The sequence below is a fragment of the Corythoichthys intestinalis genome, chromosome 15 (genome assembly GCF_030265065.1).
Source record: "Corythoichthys intestinalis isolate RoL2023-P3 chromosome 15, ASM3026506v1, whole genome shotgun sequence".
In the NCBI taxonomy this organism is placed as follows: domain Eukaryota; kingdom Metazoa; phylum Chordata; class Actinopteri; order Syngnathiformes; family Syngnathidae; genus Corythoichthys; species Corythoichthys intestinalis.
The window spans coordinates 50,755,794-50,777,607 of record NC_080409.1 but is presented as its reverse complement, the minus strand read 5'-3'; the positions used below and the strand labels follow the sequence as shown (position 1 = coordinate 50,777,607).

The 21,814-nt window shown below is 40.4% G+C and overlaps 1 protein-coding gene across 1 annotated transcript; it reads right to left on the bottom strand.

Annotated features, from left to right (window-relative positions):
- Positions 1-342: 342 nt before the first annotated feature.
- lrr1 (leucine rich repeat protein 1) lies at positions 343-20,284 on the bottom strand. The gene is made up of 5 exons (XM_057859273.1): positions 19,777-20,284; positions 15,578-15,676; positions 10,778-11,030; positions 6,319-6,793; positions 343-2,727 (listed from the first exon to the last, which is right to left on the bottom strand). The coding sequence occupies exons 1-5, from the start codon at positions 19,957-19,959 to the stop codon at positions 2,472-2,474; spliced, it is 1,266 nt and encodes a 421-aa protein (XP_057715256.1). The 5' UTR covers positions 19,960-20,284; the 3' UTR covers positions 343-2,471.
- Between the last annotated feature and the right edge of the window lie 1,530 nt (positions 20,285-21,814).

Sequence of the window (21,814 nt, the reverse complement as noted above, 5' to 3'; positions counted from 1 at the left end):
AAATCCATAGCTTGGAGCGGCAGCGCTCACCCCTCCCTCTCCGGTTGTTGCGCTGTCCTGCCGATCGATCGGGTCCGGTCACGTCATTTTCAAAGTATCGGAATCGGCAAAAAAATATTGGACATGCCTTTTTTAAATATATATATTTTTTAATTAAATCGTTTTCTAATTGTATTAACATTACATACAAAATGCCTTACACTCATCCAGAGTCTTTAGTTTTGGCTTAAAGGAGGGTTATCAAATTTATCGCGTTAACGGCGGTAATTGATTTTTTAAAAAAAATTAATCACGTTAAAGTATTAAACGCAATCAACGCATGCGCTGCACGACCCACTCACGCAATGTCGCGTTCAATCTATAATGGTGCCGTTTTACCTATATATAGAGCTAAAAGGCAGCGTAAAATGAGTAGAGCGAATTTTGGCAGCCTTTAGAGCCTTTTTTTAATTGGCTAAAGCCTTACAATCCCTCTCTCAACAATTTGAAATATCGTGGGAAGCAATGTAGGGAAGAAAGGTAGTAGTTGATCTTTTTCTTAACACCCTATGTTATTTCCCAACGCAGAGAAGATATATTAATTGGTGACACTTTGCACAATCATGGTTGCACTTCCCATCATGCATTTGTGCAGAAGTTAAATGGCTACAGTATCATTTACTGAAAGCTCAACAAATACACTAGATGGCAATATTTAGTCACAATATACAAAGTCACATTTATCCTTTAAGAATTACAAGTCTTTCTATCCGTGGATCCCTCACAGAAAGAATGTTAATAATGTAAATGCCCTCTTGAGGATTTATTGTCACAATAAACAAATACAGTACTTATGTACTGTATGTTGAATGTATATATTCGTCCGAGTTTGATTCATTTTTTTCTTAATGCATTGCCAAAATGTATATGATCGGGAAAAATTATCGGGAATAATTGGAATTGAATTGGGAGCATAAAAAAAAAAAAAACAATCGGATTGGGAAATATCGGGATCGGCAGATACTCAAAGTAAAACGATCGGGATCGGATCGGGAGCAAAAAAACATGATCGGAACAACCCTAATAGATAATATTTAATAATAATTAATTAGTAATAAATATAAAGCGATCATATTGAGACCTTAATTCCACTATTTTTTGAGAACGGATGGCAGAGTTCACAGGGAAACTTTGCGAAAAAGCTGCGTGCTTCGTCTCATAGTACCTTTTCAAATTGCTAATTTATACAGGCGCTGCCGTTGTTCGGCCATTCCTTACTAAGCGGCGAAACGTCTACACAACGCTCAGCGCGCTTGCGCAAGCATCCGCACATCGGTCAGAAGCGGCGAGTACTCACTATTTTTGTTTTTATTTAGTTTTTTAGAACCTTTTCATTGCCTTTTTGCATGTATTACCCTCTCATACGTTTAACCATTGTGGCTTTTTGTGTTAGCTTTGAAGCAGTTGACCACATTAGTCACGTAGCGTATTTAAACCGTCCTTATTTGGTATAACTGCATTTAAGTATTTTCTTAAGGCATTTTAGTACGTTCTGCCTGTATGCATCCAAACAAAACAAGTTTAGCGCGCACGGTAGTACTTTGGGTGTCAAATTCGACTCATTTAGGACGTTTCGCCGATGTAGCAGATTTTGGCAGAACACCGCGTCTCTGAACAGATGAGGCATAGCGGTCTTGTGCTGCCGCCAGGTAAAATGAACAAAAATGTGTTGGTCTACTCCTCCTTAAACACTTATGTTGTCTGCATCAATCTTGCGTAGTTTTGAGGACACCATTTGCCGTACCTTTTCGCCTCTTCCTCCAACTTGATTCGGCTCAGTTTTTTGGCTGTCACTCCGCGGAGTCTGGAGACATGCTGTTCTAAAAGTAACTTTTAAATGCTTCACTCCCATTGGCTGGCTCACGCGCGTCACCGCTAAGGTTTTTGTTTGTTGCCCACCTCCGCTCTGCAAACCCGCAGAAAAAAAAGATTTTTGTTGTTGCAACGCGTATTAGTCCGGACAGCTTGAGATCCGGTCCAGACGGCTTGGGGGTCCGGAACTGGACCGAGGTCCGCGGTTCCGTGACCTCTGCTCTAGAATGTTCGCTGGAAAAGGCTGAACTGACAGCTTGGATTGTGGGGTTGTAGCAAATCATTTTGAGGTCCCATCATGAACCTAGGAGAAATAGATTTTATTTAAGCTTTTTAACACATGAAAATAGTGGGTCACAAAGCACAATAAAAACTCCCTTTAGCCCGCTCCTACAGGCAATGAGGTCATGGCACGTATAATTGCGTTATTCCCTCTCCCTACTTAAATAGGTCAGTAGAGGAATGCAGGATGAACATTTCACAAATCTGCCGGATAGCCTATGAACGCTTTTTTGTGCTATTTGATCGACTTCTCTCAAACTAAAAAAAGCTGAATACTGCCACTACAACATCGTCCTTAAGCATTCCAAACTATGTAATCTTCAAGCACACAAAGGTTCTCATCTGATTCCCCTCTGGAGAGAATTGTCCAAGAATTCAGAGTAGCAAGAAAGGGAGCAAAAGTGCTGTTGCACCGGAGCGTCTGTGCCTCCCATGTCGTCCACGAGGACCACCGTGTGAGAAACCTGGTGAAGGTTCATGCTGACAGCCGTCTTGATGTAGAAGCTGACGCAAAAGCGCCCACAATCGCACATTTTGGCCGATTCCAGGTCTCGACACAAGTGTGCAGGGATGAGGTGAGGTCCGTATGAGATTCTGGGAAAACAAAATCCAACTTTATTAAACACGTACTGAAACACCATTATAAACTGTCATGGTACATTTATGAAATAAAGGAGGAACGTGCATTTTTACATTATTTCCCATAAAATTCAATGCCATTTTACCAGGTTTGCGCGATAATTTGCGTTAAAACTAGGGGTGGGACATTACATCGAAAGTAGAGCTGAAAAAAATTACTCGAATAATTCCAGGACCTCGATTTTAAAAATTGATTTTTTTTTCCGGCTCTAGGAATCGTTTAATTTTGCCAGCTCTAAGCATGACCTTTTCGTCACGTGTGTACAGGAAGAAGAGGCAGCGGATAGATTTGATTCCAACCATGCATGAATATAGACAAGTTTCCTGAGTGAAACACGGGCAGGGCCATCTTTGATCATTTCTGCTCCGAACGTCTGGTTTAGACAGAACAACATGAAGTGTGGTTGAAGTAAGCAGTGTGTTACAAAGTTAAAACTGCAAAATCAAACCAGAGGAACCCACGGAATCTCCAAAAATGGATTCAGCACGATGTAGATGAGACTCCGAGACTTTCCGTGCTGTGCGTGAACTCCTGGAAGCGCATATTAGCAGTACAACGGTTTGCGGTTCAAAGCCGAACCGTACGGTTCACCCTGTACGGTTCAATACGCCTTTATGAACCGCGCCTTTTCGTTTTTGCAATTGATTTATTCCAAACGCTTGCGGAATGAATTGGTCGATCTCTGTGTGCCTGTGTGCGACATGAAGCACAGCTGTGGAGAAATTCCCGCCCCGCAAGTAAATGTCCGATCGCTCTCAAGCACCTGTGTAATAGAAGCAGAGTAACGCCCTCTCTCGCTTACGAGCGAAGTGAAAGTGAAACAAGAAAGAAAACAAAAAGCTATGGCGAGCGGAGGAGTGGAGAGACCGAATTTTGAGGAAGCACCGGCAAAACATTTCGGTTTCCCCATGAACTACAATGCGGAGGGAGAGAAAATATTGAAAAAAAGAAGAAAAAAAAAAAACAATTGCAAAAATTTCTCAGCGATTGTTCCCCATGCTAATGGCAACACTTTTAAAACATGACTCCGGCACCTCAGCCGGAATCACCCACAGATATCACTTTCTCAGGGCAGGACAACCCCGAAGATGACACCAGTCAAAACACACGGCGGGCTTCGTTAATTTATTTGCAACGCTTGACCCGCGTAACATTGTTCCCTCGCGGACAAACAACGTAATCCCCCACATTTATGAAATGGCACGCAAAGCCTTCGAAGATGATTTCGCTAAAGCACATAGCTTCGCCCTGACCACTGATAGTTGGACGTCCCGTGCTACAGAGTGCTACTACCTAACTGTGACGGTCCACTATAATTCATACCTGTCAAGTCGTACGATTTCGTCTTAATTTGTACAAGTGATCACTGATTTTTAAATGTGCACTCCGCACATTACGTTCAAAATCTGTACGTTTTTCGTGCATTACGTTTTTTTCTCTCCGTTCGGATATTTTGTTACCGTTTCGGTAACGAGACAATGCGCGTTAATACGTTGGTTGAATGACGCCAGAAAAGTCAGCGACACGGAGAGGGAAGAGTGTTTGTTGTGACGCTGTAGCAAACGCGATGCGAGGCTAGGTGGCTCCAATATTTCCTGACTATAGCCGACAGCCTACAACATACGCCTAGATATCTCATGCATATAGAACTACATGCGAAATGACAGACTCGGCAGCGTTAGTGAACAGCCGCCATTTTAGAGCAGTAAACTTCTCAGAAAGGCTCTGTTGTAGTGAACCTTCCTAGCAAACCTAAGTAACTTTTTATCTAAAATACTTCTAAATCGTAAAATTTTGACTAGAGTCTATCTTTAAAGGATGAAACAGTTTTAAATTTTTCACGTCGAAAGTAGACAGAAGGGAACTAATGCAAAAACAGAAGCAATTTTAACGGTTGATTCACAACATTAAATGACCTCCAAACATAGCAAAGGTTACTATGTTTTATTTTATTTATTTTTTAAATGAAAAAAAACAAAAACATGAAAGGTAACACCAGTTACTTTGCCAAGTAACTTTTTTACTGCTGTGTGTGTATTTCAGTAGTCAGTCACTACACTAGCCAAAGAGCAAAGAGGTATTTTAACAGTCGAAAATGTTTACATTTTAAGTGTTTATTTCATTTTCTTGAAAGCAAAATAAAGGCAGTTTAAAAAAACGCAAACCAAAACCGAACCGAAACAGTGATCCCAAAACCGAGGTTCGAACCGAACCGTGGGCTAACTGAACCGTTGCAGTATATATATGGTTGGAACTTGGAAGTGGAATGTTTTGAACAGCTACCAGATTTAAAGCGCCTGAGTGGCTCTACCTCGCCTTACGCCTTAAATGAAAACCAGCTGCAGACAATAAGTTAAGGATGCGTTTTAAACCTACAGATCTACCTAAAAGATTGCATGTTCTTATCACTTCGTTGATCATTCGTGGACAAAATTATAACAACCTGTCAGCCTTTGTTAACATGAGGTGGAGATTGATACACCGGCCACTTAAGTGACCAAAATAACGTGAAATTACCGGTACAAATTATATTACAGCTGCCGAATGCAGAAGGGCTGACACGGATTTTGTTGTTGCAAGGAAATACTACAAGATATGTACTGAAGGAATCTGACCTTTTAGCCAAATTGCCAGAATCACGCCAGCCAAACCGCTGGACCCGGGCCGGCAAAACTCCGACAAGCTGGCCAAAAGGCCAAACTCCGCACGTTCACCTTAGTCTTAACTCTTTGTACTGACTCCATTTTGAAAGCTGGAAAAAGGCTTCAAAACACAAGTTGACAATTTATTCAGGTCGACAGCGATCAAACGGCTTCACGGAATGTTAGCCCTGTGGAAGGCTAGGTTCCTATTAATTATGAATACGAGTGCTGCTGACTAATCGATTAACTCGAGTAATTCAATTATTAAAAAAAAAAAGATTTGAATTAATTTTGCTGTTTCTAGTATTTGTTTAATTAAAGTGGTGTTGTAATGGTTTGTTTTGAAAGTGTTTTACATTTAGTTTTATTGATTTCCGTGGATACATTGGCCTCTAGAAACAACAGTGAATATGACATGACATTTTACATGGCTGAATCAAGGTGCTCCCTGTTAAGACCAACATAAGGTAGGTTTTTGTTTGAGCTAATGTTTTTTAATGCATTCTTAATTTAGTTCATAGGTATATTTAGTTGTTTTTTGTGGGAATATGTGTTTGACTCATTTGTTAAGAGCATTGTAGAAAAAAGTTAGCATTTTATTGCATTTAAGCTAGCGGTCTTTTGCTATGTAAGTTAGCCAATTGTTCTTTTATTGTAGTTAGATCCTCATTCATATATTTTTTTATACCGTTTGAGGCTCAGCTCCGGTATTTTTTTTAATGTTCCTTATCCGATTAATCTATTATTCGAACCAACTAGTTCATTGATTAATCGACGACTAAAATAATTGATAGCCGCAGCCCTACATAAAACAGTTCAAAATATTGGAAATTGAGTAGAGTGCCTCTTTTAGGACATGACACTCAGACACTAAGATGAGAACACAATTAAAACCATTCGAACCTGAGGTCGGCTACAGCTCTGGAAGCCATCTCTTGAAGAGAAACCGGGAAAGTGAGCTGCATGCTGTGGTCCAGAGGGTTAGGCTGGACAAACGGATTTCCGAACAAGTCCAGGTTCTCTAGCCTCAGTTTGCGGAAGTCGCCGGGCAGCACGGCCAGCTGGTTGTGCGCGGCGGAAAGGAACCTCAACTTGTTGAGGCGTCCCACATGGAATGGCAGAGAAACCAGCTTATTGTCGTCCAGCTTGAGATTGACTAGCTCCCGGAGCTGGCAGAACTGAACGGGAAGCGACTGCAGTCGGTTCTGGCTGAGGTCCAGGAGCTGGAGGGTCCGCTGCAGCGTGGACAGGCAGAGGGCCTCACTGAAGTTTTCCAGATGGTTGCTGTGGAGAACCAGCTGAGATAAACAGCCAAGATCTCCGATCGTAGCGGGGAGCTTCTTGATGTGGTTGTTGCTGAGGTCCAGCTTGCGAAGAGCTGCAGAATTACAGTTACTGTAAATACAGTGGTGCTGCAACAATTAATCGATTAACTTGAGTAATTTGATTAGAAAAAAAGATTCAAATGAAATTTTGCTGCTTCGGGTATTCGTTTCATTAAAAAGTGCCGTTGTAATACTTTGTTTTGAAATGTGTTTGCATTTAGTTTTATAGATGTGGGTGGATACACTGCCCTCTAGTTGCAACAGTGAATATGACATAACCCATCTCACATGGCTGAATCCAACTGCTCCCTGTTGAGACCAACATAAGCTAAGTTTTTGTTTGAGCTCATGTTTTTTTAAATGCATTAGTAATTTAGTTTTTAGGTATATTTAGCCGTTTTATGTGGCAATATGTGTTTGAACCATTTGTCAAGAACATTATTAGCATTTTATCGCATTTAAGCTAGCAGACTTTTTTTATGTCAGTGATGGGAGAAATATAGTGTGACCCAGAGTGAATCAGCATTTTGTGATGATTCCCTTTGTGACTGTATCAGCATATTGTGATGATTCCCTTAGTGTGATGATTCCCTTTGTGGCTGTAACCTTGTTTTCCTCGCCACCTTGACGTCTTGGGGATGTGTGATTGCAAAACATGTATCAAAACACGTGTAAAAATGCAAAAGTGGCTCGTCATCTGAGGTAAGGGACTGACCATCTCTGATCTCACGTGATGCACCACTATAAGAGCTGGGATTTTTCCCTCTTCAGTTAGAGTCTGCTAGTGGTTAGTATACGGACGCCGAGCTCATATTCCTCTGCAGCTCAACGGTAAGAGATTTGATTGCTCAAAGGAATATCTTGTGTGCTTTAACAGTAGCGCAGGGATTTTAGAAGTGACACTCTATATCTAGCGTTATTGTTGTTCTTGTTTTCTTCCTTTTTCTACATTAAACATTGTATATTTCACAAAAGTGTGCGTTACTGACTCACTGCGAACCCGCAAACGAAATTTCGCAAACGTGTAAAACAGTCAGTTAGCCAGTTGTTCTTTTGTTGCGCTTAGATCCTCATTTATCAATTTTTTATACCGTATGAGGCTCAGCTCAGGTTACCGATTTCTCGATTATTCAAACTAACTAGTTCATCGATTAATCGACTACTAAAATAATCGACAGCTGCAGCCCTAGTTCATATGATTTTCTTAAACAAATAGCGATACAATACCCAACACTGTTGGCCTCTTGGACTTCAAGACCAATTGATAGCATCGTAAAATAAATGAACCACCATGAAGCTTTGACTAATTGGCTGCTAAGCTTCATTTGGCCATCACTGCGCAATGTAATCTCTGACTTCCCTTAGGAGAGACATACAACCTCTGTCGCCACCTGCTAATCATCATTGTTGTCATCCTAAAATATTGCGACGCATGCTTCATGCCTCCCAGCATGCAAGGCGGTGCTGAGGATAACATTTCAAAGTTCATGTTCTGGCCTAATTGTTTTTTCAGTTACTGTTCCAGTTGTTTCATTAATTGCTAGTTATGCTTTTTAATTTGTTATGTGATCAGTTTAGTTATGTTTTAAAACCGTGAGTTTGAAAAACCTTTGGATTAATGACCTACTATTACTTGTCATTGCTTGTGAAATGAGTGGACGCTTGTTCTTCTGCTTACAAATTATTCCTGGAATTGATCCGTCCTGGCTATTGAGCGCCACAAAATGTTTGCTGGCTTCTCATGGTAAAGTTCTTGGATTAGAAAAGCTATTTGACTATAATATTTATGGGCTATATACGTAGCTCAAACCGTTTGTATCACGATATATCACCAAACTAGAGCTGAAACGAATGCTCGAGCAACTCGAGTAACTCGAGTTTAAAAACTGATCCGAGTAATTTTATTCACCTCGAGTAATCGTTTATTTTGACAGCTCTAAGCATCACGTTTTGCTCGGACTACTTTTAATGCGGTACAACGCACTGATGTCACGTGCGGGGAGGAAGAAGGAAAGAAGAAAAAAAACTTACTGCAGCCGACAGCCGCTACAAACGACGCCGACGTTGCTAAATACTAGGCTGCACGATGCTACGTTGGTAGCAGGTAGCGTCTGATGCGTCTCAGAGATCACATGTATGTTGAAGTAGATGCAAAATGACAGACTCGGCCGCGTCTGGGCAGCGCAAGTAAACAGCCGCCATTTTAAAGCAGTAGAGCGCTAAGCGCTAATAAATAAGATTAACGTTACTGTCACTACTAGCTCACGTAACGTTAGCCCTGCGGAGGGCTAGGTTTCTATTAATTATGACCACTGTCGATGCGTGGCTAACGTGTCTTACATACAGGCTTTAACATAACATAGCATTGTGGAGTGATGAGGGTGTAAAATAAAAACTTAATAATGCTAACTATCAATTTTAGCTCAGTAGTCATTGCTGGATAAAACACCAAGTAGCACTGGTCGCTAATGTGCTCCAATACAGCCTGTATCATACATTTTTTTTTTAACACTGCAAAAACTCAAAATCCATAAGGACTTACATTTTAGACCAACTTAAAAATAGCTTGACACAAATAGAAATTCAATTGACACACGTGGGAAAAAATCCTAACTTTTAAGTGATGTATGTTGTCAAGCGTAACGGCATTTTTAGTTTTTTTTTTTTAATAAGATCTAAAGGTTTTTTTGAGTGAAAGCAGTGAATTAGTCTTTTTTTTAAATTCTAGTTACATCTGAGATGCAATTGTTGGCTGTTTTCAACAATATACAGTGATACCTCAGCTCACGAACATAATTGGTTCCCAGAAAGTGTGTGTAAGGCGAAAAGTTCGTCTTCCGAACATTTATTTCCCATAAGAAACCATTAAAATGAGAATAATCCGTTCCCAGGTCCCCATAAAACATAATTTTCTACTAAATAAGCCTTAAAACTACACAAAAATATACCTTATTTTATGTATAATAAATGTGTTATTGTATTGTAATTAAAGAAATAAACTGTACTGTATAATATAGTCGTTTTATTTACCTTTGTGATGGTAGTTGATGGCTTGATGGAATGGAGTGGGAGGGAGGGGACGAACTGGGCGTGCGTCAGCTTCTTGTGGCCGCCACCGTGGCGCTTGCCTGGCTCTGCCAGACTATTCTCCCTGTATTTTTCAAACACTGAGAGAAATAGTCTGGGAACCATCCCATTAATGGCCTCTCGAGCAGGTACAAAATCAATCGACAATTTAGATTCGTTTATTTGCGTGACGTGTTCTTAACGAGCAACGTCACTCTTGCGCGTCGAAAGTCGTCTCCACAACACAGATGGTCAACTGGAGAGCCGAGAATATGTTCCAATCCACGGTAAAATCAGTTTTAAATTACCAAAAACACATCGACACGAGTCATTGACAACAGTCTGTCTCGCGCTAGCCATGTTGAATAAACTCCGCTCTCTTCGTATGTTTACTTCCGCGCGCAAGTCCCTCGTCCTTCCTTCATCAGTTTACTAACGTCACGTCTGCCCGTCGCTGATTGGTCCACTCCGCTGTCTGTTTGCTGTGGCTTGCTCCGCCCTGGAAATTGTATCCGCTTGAATGGTGGCCAGACTCAATAGCTGGAACAGCGGTGAGTCTGATGTACCAGGCAACCGTGGCGCTGTTCCACCGCGTGGTTTGGTTCGTCCGCCGAAAACTAGTTCGTCAGCAGAGACTATATGCTCGCAAATTTAATGTTCTTGAGGCGAAAAGTTCGTGAGCTTAAGCGTTCGTGAGCTGAGGTATCACTGTACATAAAAAAAAGACATTGATTGACTGAAAATGGTTCAAGATTAGATGAAATGTCTTGTTTTCTCATGTATATTTATAATTGCTCTTCACCTAAAAATATATTTGTTTTATCCGATTACTCGATTAATCGATAGCATTTTCAGTCGATTACTCGATTCCTAAAATATTCGATAGCTGCAGCCCTACACCAAACGATATTTGGTTCCAAATCTACTGGGTCAGCACTCTCAATGCGAAGTCGTCATTTCACATCTCATACCTTTAAGCGACAGCATCCGCATGTCCACACGCGACAGCTTGCAGTAAGAGACCTGTAGCTGCTCCAGGGAGTAAGGAAAACTGGAGGTGAGCGGGTAGTCCTTCTTGGAGACGATGGTCAACTTCTTCTTGGGTTGCTCCACGTCTCTGGCACGAACAGGCGTGAGGGTGGAGAGCGGAAGGCTACTGGCTTCGCTCCCTCTGTCTGCCAAGCGAGCGGCAGACAGGAAGTTCTTCAAGCTGTTCGCGTCGGCCTGGGCATGAGGCGACATAATCAGTTTGTTGTTTCGGTTGATCGGGAGACATTTGTAGACATGCTCTAAAAAGGTTGTATCATTTCAAAACACTTATTCAGCGTCCAATCAGAATGGCTGACGTCATTATACAACAAGTAAAAATATGACTACTGTATTGGCCCGAATTATAAGACTCAAGTTTGAAAAAAGACTTTTTGAACACCAAATTAATTTTTATACAGAAAATATTTACAGTACATCTGAAAAAAAAAATGATTATAACAACATATTTGAGAGAAAAATCATGTTATTTTGCCTCATTCAAATCTTAACATCTGAACCTTTAAATATGTAAACTTAAGTGCAATCACATTCATAAACGAATGGCTTCTGGTTTTTTGAAATGTAAATAAACCAATCTATTACTAGTCCGATAATATAACATAATATATTATTGGCCCTATTAATAGTATTTTTGGCACAGTGTCGGATTGGGATTTGTGCGTTTGTTTCCACTCCTGTTTTTCCAGTATGCAAAGTTTTTGTTAATGTCTTTGTTTTTCTCATTATAATAATGTTCATGTCATCATGAAAATTCTGGCTCGGTCAAAGGCAAATCTAAGCTGAAACAACCACTAGTATTTTTGACCTACAGGTGTTCAAAAACTTAGGTGAATATACATTGAAAAATTATATATACTGTAGGGCTGCAGCTATCGAATATTTTAGTAATCGAGTAATCGACTGAAAATTCTATCGATTAATCGAGTAATCGGATAAAACATTTTTTTTTAGGTAAAGAGCAATTATAAATATAGAAGAGAAAACAAGACATTTCATCTAATATTGAACCATTTTCAGTCAATCAATGACTATTTTCGATGTACATTGTTGAAAACAGCCGACAATTGCGTCTCAAATGTGACTTTAAAAAAAAAAAAAAAGACTAATTCACTGCTTTCATTCAAACTTTTAGATCTTATAAAAAATATATATATATTTCTTACCTAAAAATGTAATTACGCTTGATAACACACATTACTTAAAAGTTAGGTGTTTTTCCCACGTGTTTCAATTGAATTTCCACTTGTGTCAAGCTATAAATTCTAGTTAAGTTTTAAGTTATTCTAAACTGTAAGTCATGATAGGATTTTGAGTTTTTGCAGCGTTCAAAATAAATGTTGTGCTGTATTGGAGCACATTAGGCACCAGTGCTACTTGGTGTTTTATCCAGCAATGACTACTGAGCTCAAATTGGCAGTTAGCATTATTAAGTTTTTATTTTACACCCTGATCACTCTACAGCGCTGTTTTCACAGATTAAATAAAGCCTGTATGTAAAAGTTCACGTCGACAGTAGTCATAATGAATAGAAACCTAGCCCTCCGCAGGGATAACGTTACGTTAGCGAGTGACAGTAACGTTAATGTTATTTATGAGCGCTGAGAAGTGTACTGCTTTAAGATGGCGGCTGTTTTATGAACGCCGCCGAGTCGGTCATTGTGCATCTAGTTCTACGTACATGTGATATCTATGACACGCATACAGACACTACCTGCTACCACGTAGCAACATGCAGGCGTAGTTTTTAGCAACGTCGGTGCAGTTTGTAACGGCTGTCGGCTGTAGTAAGGTATTTTTTTTATTGGGTCTTCCTCTACGCACATGACGTCAGCGCGTTGTCCCGCATTAAAAGTAGTCCGGGCAAAACGTGATGCTTAGAGCTGACAAAATTAAACGATTCCTCGAGGTGAATAAAATTGCTCTGATCAGTTTTTAAACTCGAGTTACTCGAGTTGCTCGAGTATTCGTTTCAGCACTTATATACTGTATATTGTCGATTATCGTATCAGTATCGGCCTTGAGGAGCAGGAAGTTATCGATATCGGTTTCAAAAAATGGATATCGTGCACCCCTAGTGGTTAGTATATTGTCTTTTTTCCATTACCCTCAATGTAGCAATACTTTACAATGTTTTACAATGTTTAATATAAATGTTTTTCCTTATTTTGTATGTCTGAACTTAAAATTCCATGGGATGTTGACGGCCAATAAACATCTGTGAAAGCTACTGGATATGTAATCAACATCCACGTGTGCCGAGTGCACGCCGCACACGCACGCACACGGCGATAAACCGCAGCCGGGAAAATTACCAGCCTCATTTTTATTTACCGTGCGATAATTGGTCTTATTGCATATCGCGACAGGATTAGTCACACCAGCCATTAACAATAAGTTGTCTGATACTCAGTCATCTGTTTGAAGTGCACTGTTCAAGCCCCTCTTGCTGCAAGTCATTTGTGTTCCAATGACATTTTTTGCACAGTGGCTATAGCATTATTTATAATGTACGAGCTGTTCTAAACCTTCATAGTTGAATGCTTATTGTTTACAAGATATTTTTATATACTTAATGTTTATACTGCATGCACAATTGCAAAATACAGTGGGGCAAATAAGTATTTAGTCAACCACTAATTGTGCAAGTTCTCCCACTTGAAAATATTAGTGAGGCCTGTAATTGTCAACATGGGTTAACCATGAGAGACAGAATGTGGGGGGAACAAAATAAATCAGAAAATCACATTGTTTGATTAAAAAAAAAAAAATTGCAAATCATGGTGGAAAATAAGTATTTGGTCAATACCAAATGTTCATCTCAATACTTCGTTATGTACCCTTTGTTGGCAATAACGGAGGCCAAACGTTTTCTATAACTCTTCACAAGCTTTTCACACACTGTTGCTGGTATTTTGGCCCATTCCTCCATGCAGATCTCCTCTAGAGCAGTGATGTTTTGGGGCTGTCGTTGGACTTTCAACTCCCTCCACAGATTTTCTATGGGGTTGAGATCTGGAGACTGGCTAGGCCACTCCAGGACCTTGAAATGCTTCTTACGAAGCCACTCCTTTCTTGCCCTGGCTGTGTTTGGGATCATTGTCATGCTGAAAGACCCAGCCACGTCTCATCTTCTATGCCCTAGCTGATGGAAGGAGATTTTCACTCAAAATCTCTCGATACATGGCCCCATTCATTCTTTCCTTTACACAGATCAGTCGTCCTGGTCCCTTTGCAGAAAAACAGCCCCAAAGCATGATGTTTCCACCCCCATGCTTCACAGTGGGTATGGTGTTCTTCAGATGCAATTCAGTATTCTTTTTCCTCCAAACACGAGAACCTGTGTTTCTACCAAAAAGTTCTATTTTGGTTTCATCTGACCATAACACATTCTCCCAGTCCTCTTCTGGATCATCCAAATGCTCTCTAGTGAACCGCAGACGGACCTGGACGTGTACTTTCTTCAGCAGGGGGACACATCTGGCAGTGCAGGATTTGAGTCCCTGGCGGTGCATTGTGTTTCTGATTGTAGCATTTGTTACTGTAGTCCCAGCTCTCTGTAGGTCATTCACTAGGTCCCCCCGTGTGGTTCTGGGATTTTTGCTCACTGTTCTTGTTATCATTTTGACACCACGGGGTGAGATCTTGCATGGAGCCCCAGATAGAGGGAGAATATCAGTGGTCTTGTATGTCTTCCATTTTCTAATAATTGCTCCCACAGTTGATTTCGTTACACCAAGCATTTTACCTATTGCAGATTCAGTCTTCCCAGCCTGGTGCAGGTCTACAATTTTGTCTCTGGTGTTCTTTGACAGCTCTTTGCTCTTGGCCAGAGTGGAGTTTGGAGTGTGACTGACTGAGTTTGTGGACAGGTGTCTTTTATACCGATAATGAGTTAAAACAGGTGCCATTAATACAGGTAACGAGTGGCGCCTCGTTAGAAGAAGTTAGACCTCTTTGACAGCCAGAGATCTTGCTTGTTTGTAGGTGACCAAATACTTATTTTCCATTCTAATTTGTGATTTTCCCACATTCCGTCTCTCATGGTTGAGGTTTACCCATGTTGACAATTACAGGCCTCTCTAATATTTTTAAGTTGGAAAACTTTCACAATTGGTGGTTGACTAAATACTTATTTGCCCCACTGTAAATCTTCATCGTTGAATGCTTATTGTTTATAAGATATTTGTATATGCTTAATGTTTATACTGCATGCACAATTGCTAATTATGTTAAATTGAAAGCTGGTAAATAAATCAACGAGAAACGGTTAAATTGCATTTCATGCATTGATTCAGATTTTCAAATTTTATATAACAGTCCCCTTGGGCGAATTTATTGTCATTTATCATTATCGAGGTAAATCTGCTCAATTTACCGTGATAAGTACAGAAGGCCATATCGCCCAGCCCTACTGTGTGGTACCGGGAGGTTCCCACCCCTAATTTCAAGCAATAAAACCGTACCTAACCATCAAATCTACACTTTTGCAAAGTGAACATTGTTGTTAAAAATGTAGGTGAAAGGTCACTGCTGCCTCAATGCATTCAGGCTCAGCAGCCGCTGGAAACAATGAGGCTGCCATGGTGTCTCTCCGTGGCCGTCAAAACAAACATGCGTTTTGTCTGGCCAACAAACGGGCGAGCGGACGCTGACAACAGTGGATGGGTTGACAATAAAATGCCCCCCTCCAATGACTTTAAACAAATCAATGAAGCATCTACCTTGCTCAGACAGATGTCCACAGCGGGTTCCTTCAATCTCACCGTGGCCTTGCCCTCCTCCACAAACCATGTGAAAAACTTCTCAATGTTGTCTTTGAGCTGAAAGTCAAAAAGCGGAAAAATCCATTTCACAACATGATAAAACAGGAATAATCATGCGTTATAGACAGGAATTCAGCCACGTTGTTGAAACACTTTTGCAGTTTCACAATAATTATACCAAAAAAAAAAAAGTTAGCATTTGGTGAAGGTAGCATCTGAGATAGCCACATACATTTTCTATGGTTTCTTTATTGTTACAGTAAAATGTTTTATATGTAAGGATATTTAGCATTATAACTCATTGACTGTTCTGGAAGTCCAATCCATTTGAATTGAAAGGGGGGTGGTAGCGATCCTCACTTGGGGTGTGACAATATGTCGAAACAGATGACATATTACAATACTTTGTAACCCAAAAGGTTATCGATATGCTCCCGCCAAGATTCAATATACAGTTGTGGTCAAAAGTTTACATACACTTGTGAAGAACATAATGTCATGGCTCTCTTGAGTTTCCAGTTATTTCTACAACTCTGATTTTTCTCTCATGGAGTGATTGGAACAGATACTTCTTTGTCACAAAAAACATTCATGCAGTTTGGTTCTTTTATGACTTTATAATGGGTTAACAGAAAAAGTGATCAAATCTGCTGGGTCAAAAACATACACACATGGATCTGAAAAAGCGAATCATTGACTTGAACAAGTCAGGAAAGTCACTTGGAGCCATTTCAAAGCAGCTGCAGGTCCCAAGAGCAACAGTGCAAACAATTGTTTGTAAGTATAAAGTGCATGACACTGTTTTGTCACTGCCACGATCAGGAAGAAAACCCAAGCTATCACCTGCTGCTGAGAGAAAATTGGTCGGGAGGGTGAAGATTCAACCGAGAATCACCAAAAAGCAAATCTGCCAAGAATTATAGGCTGCTGGAACGCAGGTGTCAGTGTCCACAGTGAAGCGTGTTTTGCATCTCCATGGACTGAGAGGCTGCCGTGCAAGAAGGAAGCCCTTGCTCCAAAAGCGGCACCTTAAGGCTCGACTGAAGTTTGCTGCTGATCACATGGACAAAGATAAGAACTTTTGGAGGAAAGTTCTGTGGTCAGACGAAAAAAAAATCGAGCTGTTTGGCCACAATGCCCACCAATATGTTTGGAGGAGAAAAGGTGAGGCCTTTAACCCCAAGTACACCATGCCTACCGTCAAGCACGGTGGTGGTAGTATTATGCTGTGGGGCTGTTTTGCTTCCAATGGAACTGGTGCTTTACAGAGAGTAAATGGGATCATGAAGAAGGAGGATTACCTTCAAATTCTTCAAGATAACCTAAAGTCATCAGTCCGAAGATTGGGTGTTGGGCGCAGTTGGGTGTTCCAACAGGACAATGACCCCAAACACACATCAAAAGTGGTAATGGAATGGCTAAATCAGGCTAGAATTAAGGTTTTCGAATGGCCTTCCCAAAGTCCTGACTTAAACCCCATTGAGAAGTTGTGGAAAATGCTGAAGAAACAAGTCCATGTCAGAAAGCCATCAAATTTAACTGAACTGCACCAATTCTGTCAAGAGGAGTGGTCAAAGATTTAACCAGAAGCTTGCGGATGGCTACCAAGAGCGCCTAATTGAAGTGAAAATGGCCAAGGGACATGTTACCAAATATTAGCGCTGCTGTATGTATATTTTTCGACCCAGCAGATTTGATCACTTTTTTCTGTTCACCCATAATAAAGTCATAAAAGAACCAAACTTCATGAATGTTTTTTGTGACAAAGAAGTATCTGTTCCAATCATTCTATCACAGAAAAATCAGAGTTGTAGAAATAACTGGAAACTCAAGAAAGCCATGACATTATGTTCTTCACAAGTGTATGTAAACTTTTGACCACAACTGTACTGTATCCTTTTTAAAAAGGTCAACGTTTAAATTTAAAAAAAAAAAGGAACTAACAGCTTGGTACCAAAGTCTTCCATTCAAATAGTGTCTACGCCCACTAGCTGCCATTGACAGTGCTAAACATCCAATTCATTTTGACTGGATTGGACGTCTAGCGCCGTCAATGGCACTTAAACCAGAGTATTCACAGCCAGTCTTTTGTAGGCATTTACAGGCCCATTCCAGTTCATTTTAGGGCATTTACAGGTTGCTTCCTGTTGATTTTAAGTCACTTCTGATTCATTTGAGGATATTCCTGAGTCATTTCCTTATTAGTAACCCAAAATCATCAAGGACTGACCTCTAAAGGCCCCAAAACGAACAGAAAGTGACCTCAAGCCAACAGAAAATTACCTGAAATGCCCAAAATTAACTCACTCCCTGACATTGGCTGCCACTGACGGCCAAAGACGTTCAATTCGTTTGGAGTTTTGAATTGAATTGAATCAATTTCAAATGAATTGGAGTTGTCTCCTAGTGAAAAACTCTTTCCATTTCACACAGTAGAAGGATGTAAATAGCTTGCTTTTCTGTTTATTAGTTGCTTGATAGAATATTCTTGAATGATTTCCTTACCCATGTTTAGATATCTGTTGTATCACCATTGGTGCTGCAACGATTAATCGATTAACTCGAGTAATTTGTTTGCAAAAAACCATCGAATCAAATTTTGCTGCCTCGAGTATTTGTTTAATTAAAGTGGTGTTGTAATGGTTTGTTTTGAAAGTGTTTGCATTTAGTTTTATTGATTCGGGTGGATACACTGCCCTTTAGTGGCAACAGTGAATATGACATAACTCATTTAACATGGCCGAATCCAGCTCCTCCCAGTTAAGACCAACAAAAGGTAAGTTTTGTTTGAGCTAATGTTTTTTTATGCATTCGTAATTTAGCTTATAGGTTTACAGTGGTTCCCCGCTACATAGCGCTTCAAGCTTTGCGCCCACAGTCCATCACGGACTTTTTTCTTCTTCAAAGAAAAAATAAATAAATACGGAAAAGCTGTCCCGATCCAATCAAGTAGGATCGGACTTCCTGATGCTTTTCTTGGTCTGGCAGTGCACCAGAGTTGCTTATTAGAGTTAACGATGATTGACAGACTCTAAGGTTTGATCTTGCCATAAATGCTTGGATGACAAAACTTCAAAGCGCCGCATGCGTCAATCATCGTTAAGCTTGTTAAACAGTTTTTGTGGCAACTTATTGTGTGTAAGTGAGCAGTTTGAGTGGACTTGAGTGGACTCGATGAAGCATTTTATAAAGACAAGCATTTTAATACTTTATTCTTGTTTAGAAATAATTCGGTGGGACGGTAACATGTTTAAAACTTAAATCAGAATTAATACATTTGAAGTGCATGAAAACCATTTCTTAAAATATATATACATAAAAGTTTTTTTTAAAGTATACTTTGGGAATGAAAGTGAAAAAAACAAGTCTCATGTGTATCTCTTTCCAATGCTAAATCTGAATACATACATTGAACACACACACAAAACTGGGGGGTGAGGGGTTGTGACTTCGCGGTTTTTCACTTTTCGTGGCGGGTTCTGGACCAATTAACCACATAAAACGAGTTATCACTGTATTTAGCAGTTTTTTTTGTGGGAATATGAGTTTGAACGATTTGCTAAAAGCATTGTTAAAAACAAAACAAAAAAACGTCAGCATTTTATAGCATTTAAGCTAGCGGACTTTTGCTATGCAAGTTAGCCAATTGCTCTCTTGTTGCACTTAGACCCTCATTTATTTATTTATTTTTATTCCGTTTGAGACAAAACTCAGGTATTTTACGTTTTGAAATGAAAGTATTCGCATTTATTGCTCTTAGCAAGTCTTTGTTTTACATCTCCTAAAATGTATTTTTGCAACGCATTAAATGTTCCTAATCCAATTACAAGATTATTCAAACTAGTTGATAGATTAATCGACTACTCAAATAATCCATAGCTGCAACCCTAATCACCATATCGTGAGATCATCATTATCGTTAGGTACCCATATGTTCTCACCCCGATTCCTCACAGTCCATATGGATTGGACGTCTATCCCCGTCAATGTTAATCGATGTTAATGTTAAGCGACTATTTTCATGAACACAATTCCTCAAATTGGATCCATTTCTGTCTCCTGTGTGTCTGACAGCGACGTATAGTGACATATGTTCCTCCACTAGAGGATAATTCATGAAATAAAGTACGCCAGAAAAGAAGAGAGCTGTGCCAGACCTTATACTTGGAGCCTGTTCTGTCCTTGGCGGTGCAGATCATCATGTAGACTTGACAGCGTTGGCTGGTCTTATCCAAGTGTTTCCCTATGGAAAGCACCGCCCTCGCGCCCTTACCGCGACTTTTCATGCCAAAGGTGGGCAGCATACGATTCACCACCTCCACATCGCACTGCAGTTTCATTCTGCTCGGCTAGCAAGCTCCGAGCCGACGAGCTAACAAGGGCCGGGACGACGCATGCCACCGGGCGGAAACTTCGATACAAACAACCCGCCGCAGTCACTCACGTCTTGGGTGTGGGACGAAAAAAAGACGAAAAGTCGCATTTCCACCACGATTCATTAAACGCCATTCCACGGAGGGACAAGTTGTCAATTATAAAACATGGCGAGACTATGTGATGTGTTTGGTAGCACCAAGTCTCGGCCCTGAATAGTTAATTAAATGTGAATGATGACAGGGTAGTCAGATTAGCTCTTCGCTGTTAGCGTAAACCCGCGCGCTGGAAGTGACGTGCTTCCCTTTCACAATAAAATAACTCATAACAGTTTAAAGAGCATACGACACCAGAAAAAAGTCTTAAATGGCATTATTATGTGAATTAGAATCCTATTTTGAGACGATTCGACCATATACAACAATTTAGCAAAGGGCAGATGACGAGAAATTAGTCTTTTAATCTGCCGGTTAGCCACGCCTACAATTATAGGGCTTTAGCGTCCCCAACAGGTGGATGACGTCAGCGGTAGACTAGGCTCATCGGTTTTACTATTCAGCCCATTGAGGGGGAATTGTTCAGAACGAGGAAAACGAGACGAAGAGAGCTGCAAAATGTCATTGTTTCAGTCTCTCTACTCCCAATATTTTTACAGGATATTCTTTTTATCCAAGTATTTTCCCCAATAGCTATATAAATGGCTTGAGAAGGACCAGTCAGCCCGTCGAGGGGGAACTATTCACAATGAGGAAAACGCGACGAAGAGAGCGGCAAAATGTCATTGTTTCTGTCTCTTTACTTCAATATTTTTACAGGATATTCTTTTTACCCAAGTACTTTCCCCAATTGCTAAATAAATGGCATGGTCATGACAAATAACTTGTGCTAAATGGAATATAAAATAATAAAAATCCATTTATTCAAGTCGACATGGCAAAATTACTCCATAATGGTCAAAACAGTCGACTTTACCTTTACTGTCACACCTGCCGAACGATATTTTATGACACCTAAATCGGACATATGTCATTTCCCTTCCCCGGCTTCGGAGAATGTAAACAGACCAGAAGGAGTGACAGCTAGCCGACATGCTAACCCGAACCGAGGGATGTTTCAAAGTCTTCGAAGTGGAAAATCACACATAACTAGCCTGGATTATTTGACATGACGACCCGGTTGTCGAGTTTCTTTGCGGATCGGCAAACCGCCCGGCGGAGAGCAATTTACAGTTCGTTCCCTGGAGGAGGGTGGCTGGAATTGTTGTGTAGCTAACGTGCTAACAGCTAACTGCTAATGAGCGTGAGGATAGCTTTTTACATGCCTATCAATGATCAAACGTAAGTAGTCCTTTATTTAAAGGAATTTTATAGTGTTTACTTTGTAATCACTGTATTCGTATTTGACATAATACTAAACAAGATGTTTACTCACTTCCTTGTAAGTCCAATGGTCCCACAGTAAATATCCACGGTGAATGGGAACCTTTTGAAACTCCAAAAAGGCGCATACGCCTCTCCCGCATACAGAATGATTTTTCTGCAGCCGTTTGGCTGGCGTGATGCAAAAAATAAAAGTATTAATCCGCAAAATCAGCTGAATCCTTCGTCCTCATACACAACAGTACACTGTAGCGTGAAGAGGACGTCTTCTACCGTACACGTCACAGCGCCCTCCTCCTCAATGCGAGACCGAAGCCGGAAGTCACTCATTTTCCTGGCGCGGGATTCAAAAAACTAAATAAATATAGCGATCGCTTCCACACACATCCAAGCGGTCCATATCATTCAGCAGCATAAAATACCGCGTGTATTATGAAATAAA

Bases quoted from the DNA above. Each gene is read 5' to 3' on its own strand.
- lrr1 (XM_057859273.1), bottom strand. From the start codon at position 19,959: ATGAAACTGCAGTGCGATGTGGAGGTGGTGAATCGTATGCTGCCCACC. The intron at 15,677-19,776 runs GTCTGGCACAGC...TTTGACTTTCAG, and splicing joins GAACAGGCTCCAAGTATAAG to CTCAAAGACAACATTGAGAA. The intron at 6,794-10,777 runs GTATGAGATGTG...GTAATTCTGCAG, and splicing joins GCGGATGCTGTCGCTTAAAG to CTCTTCGCAAGCTGGACCTC.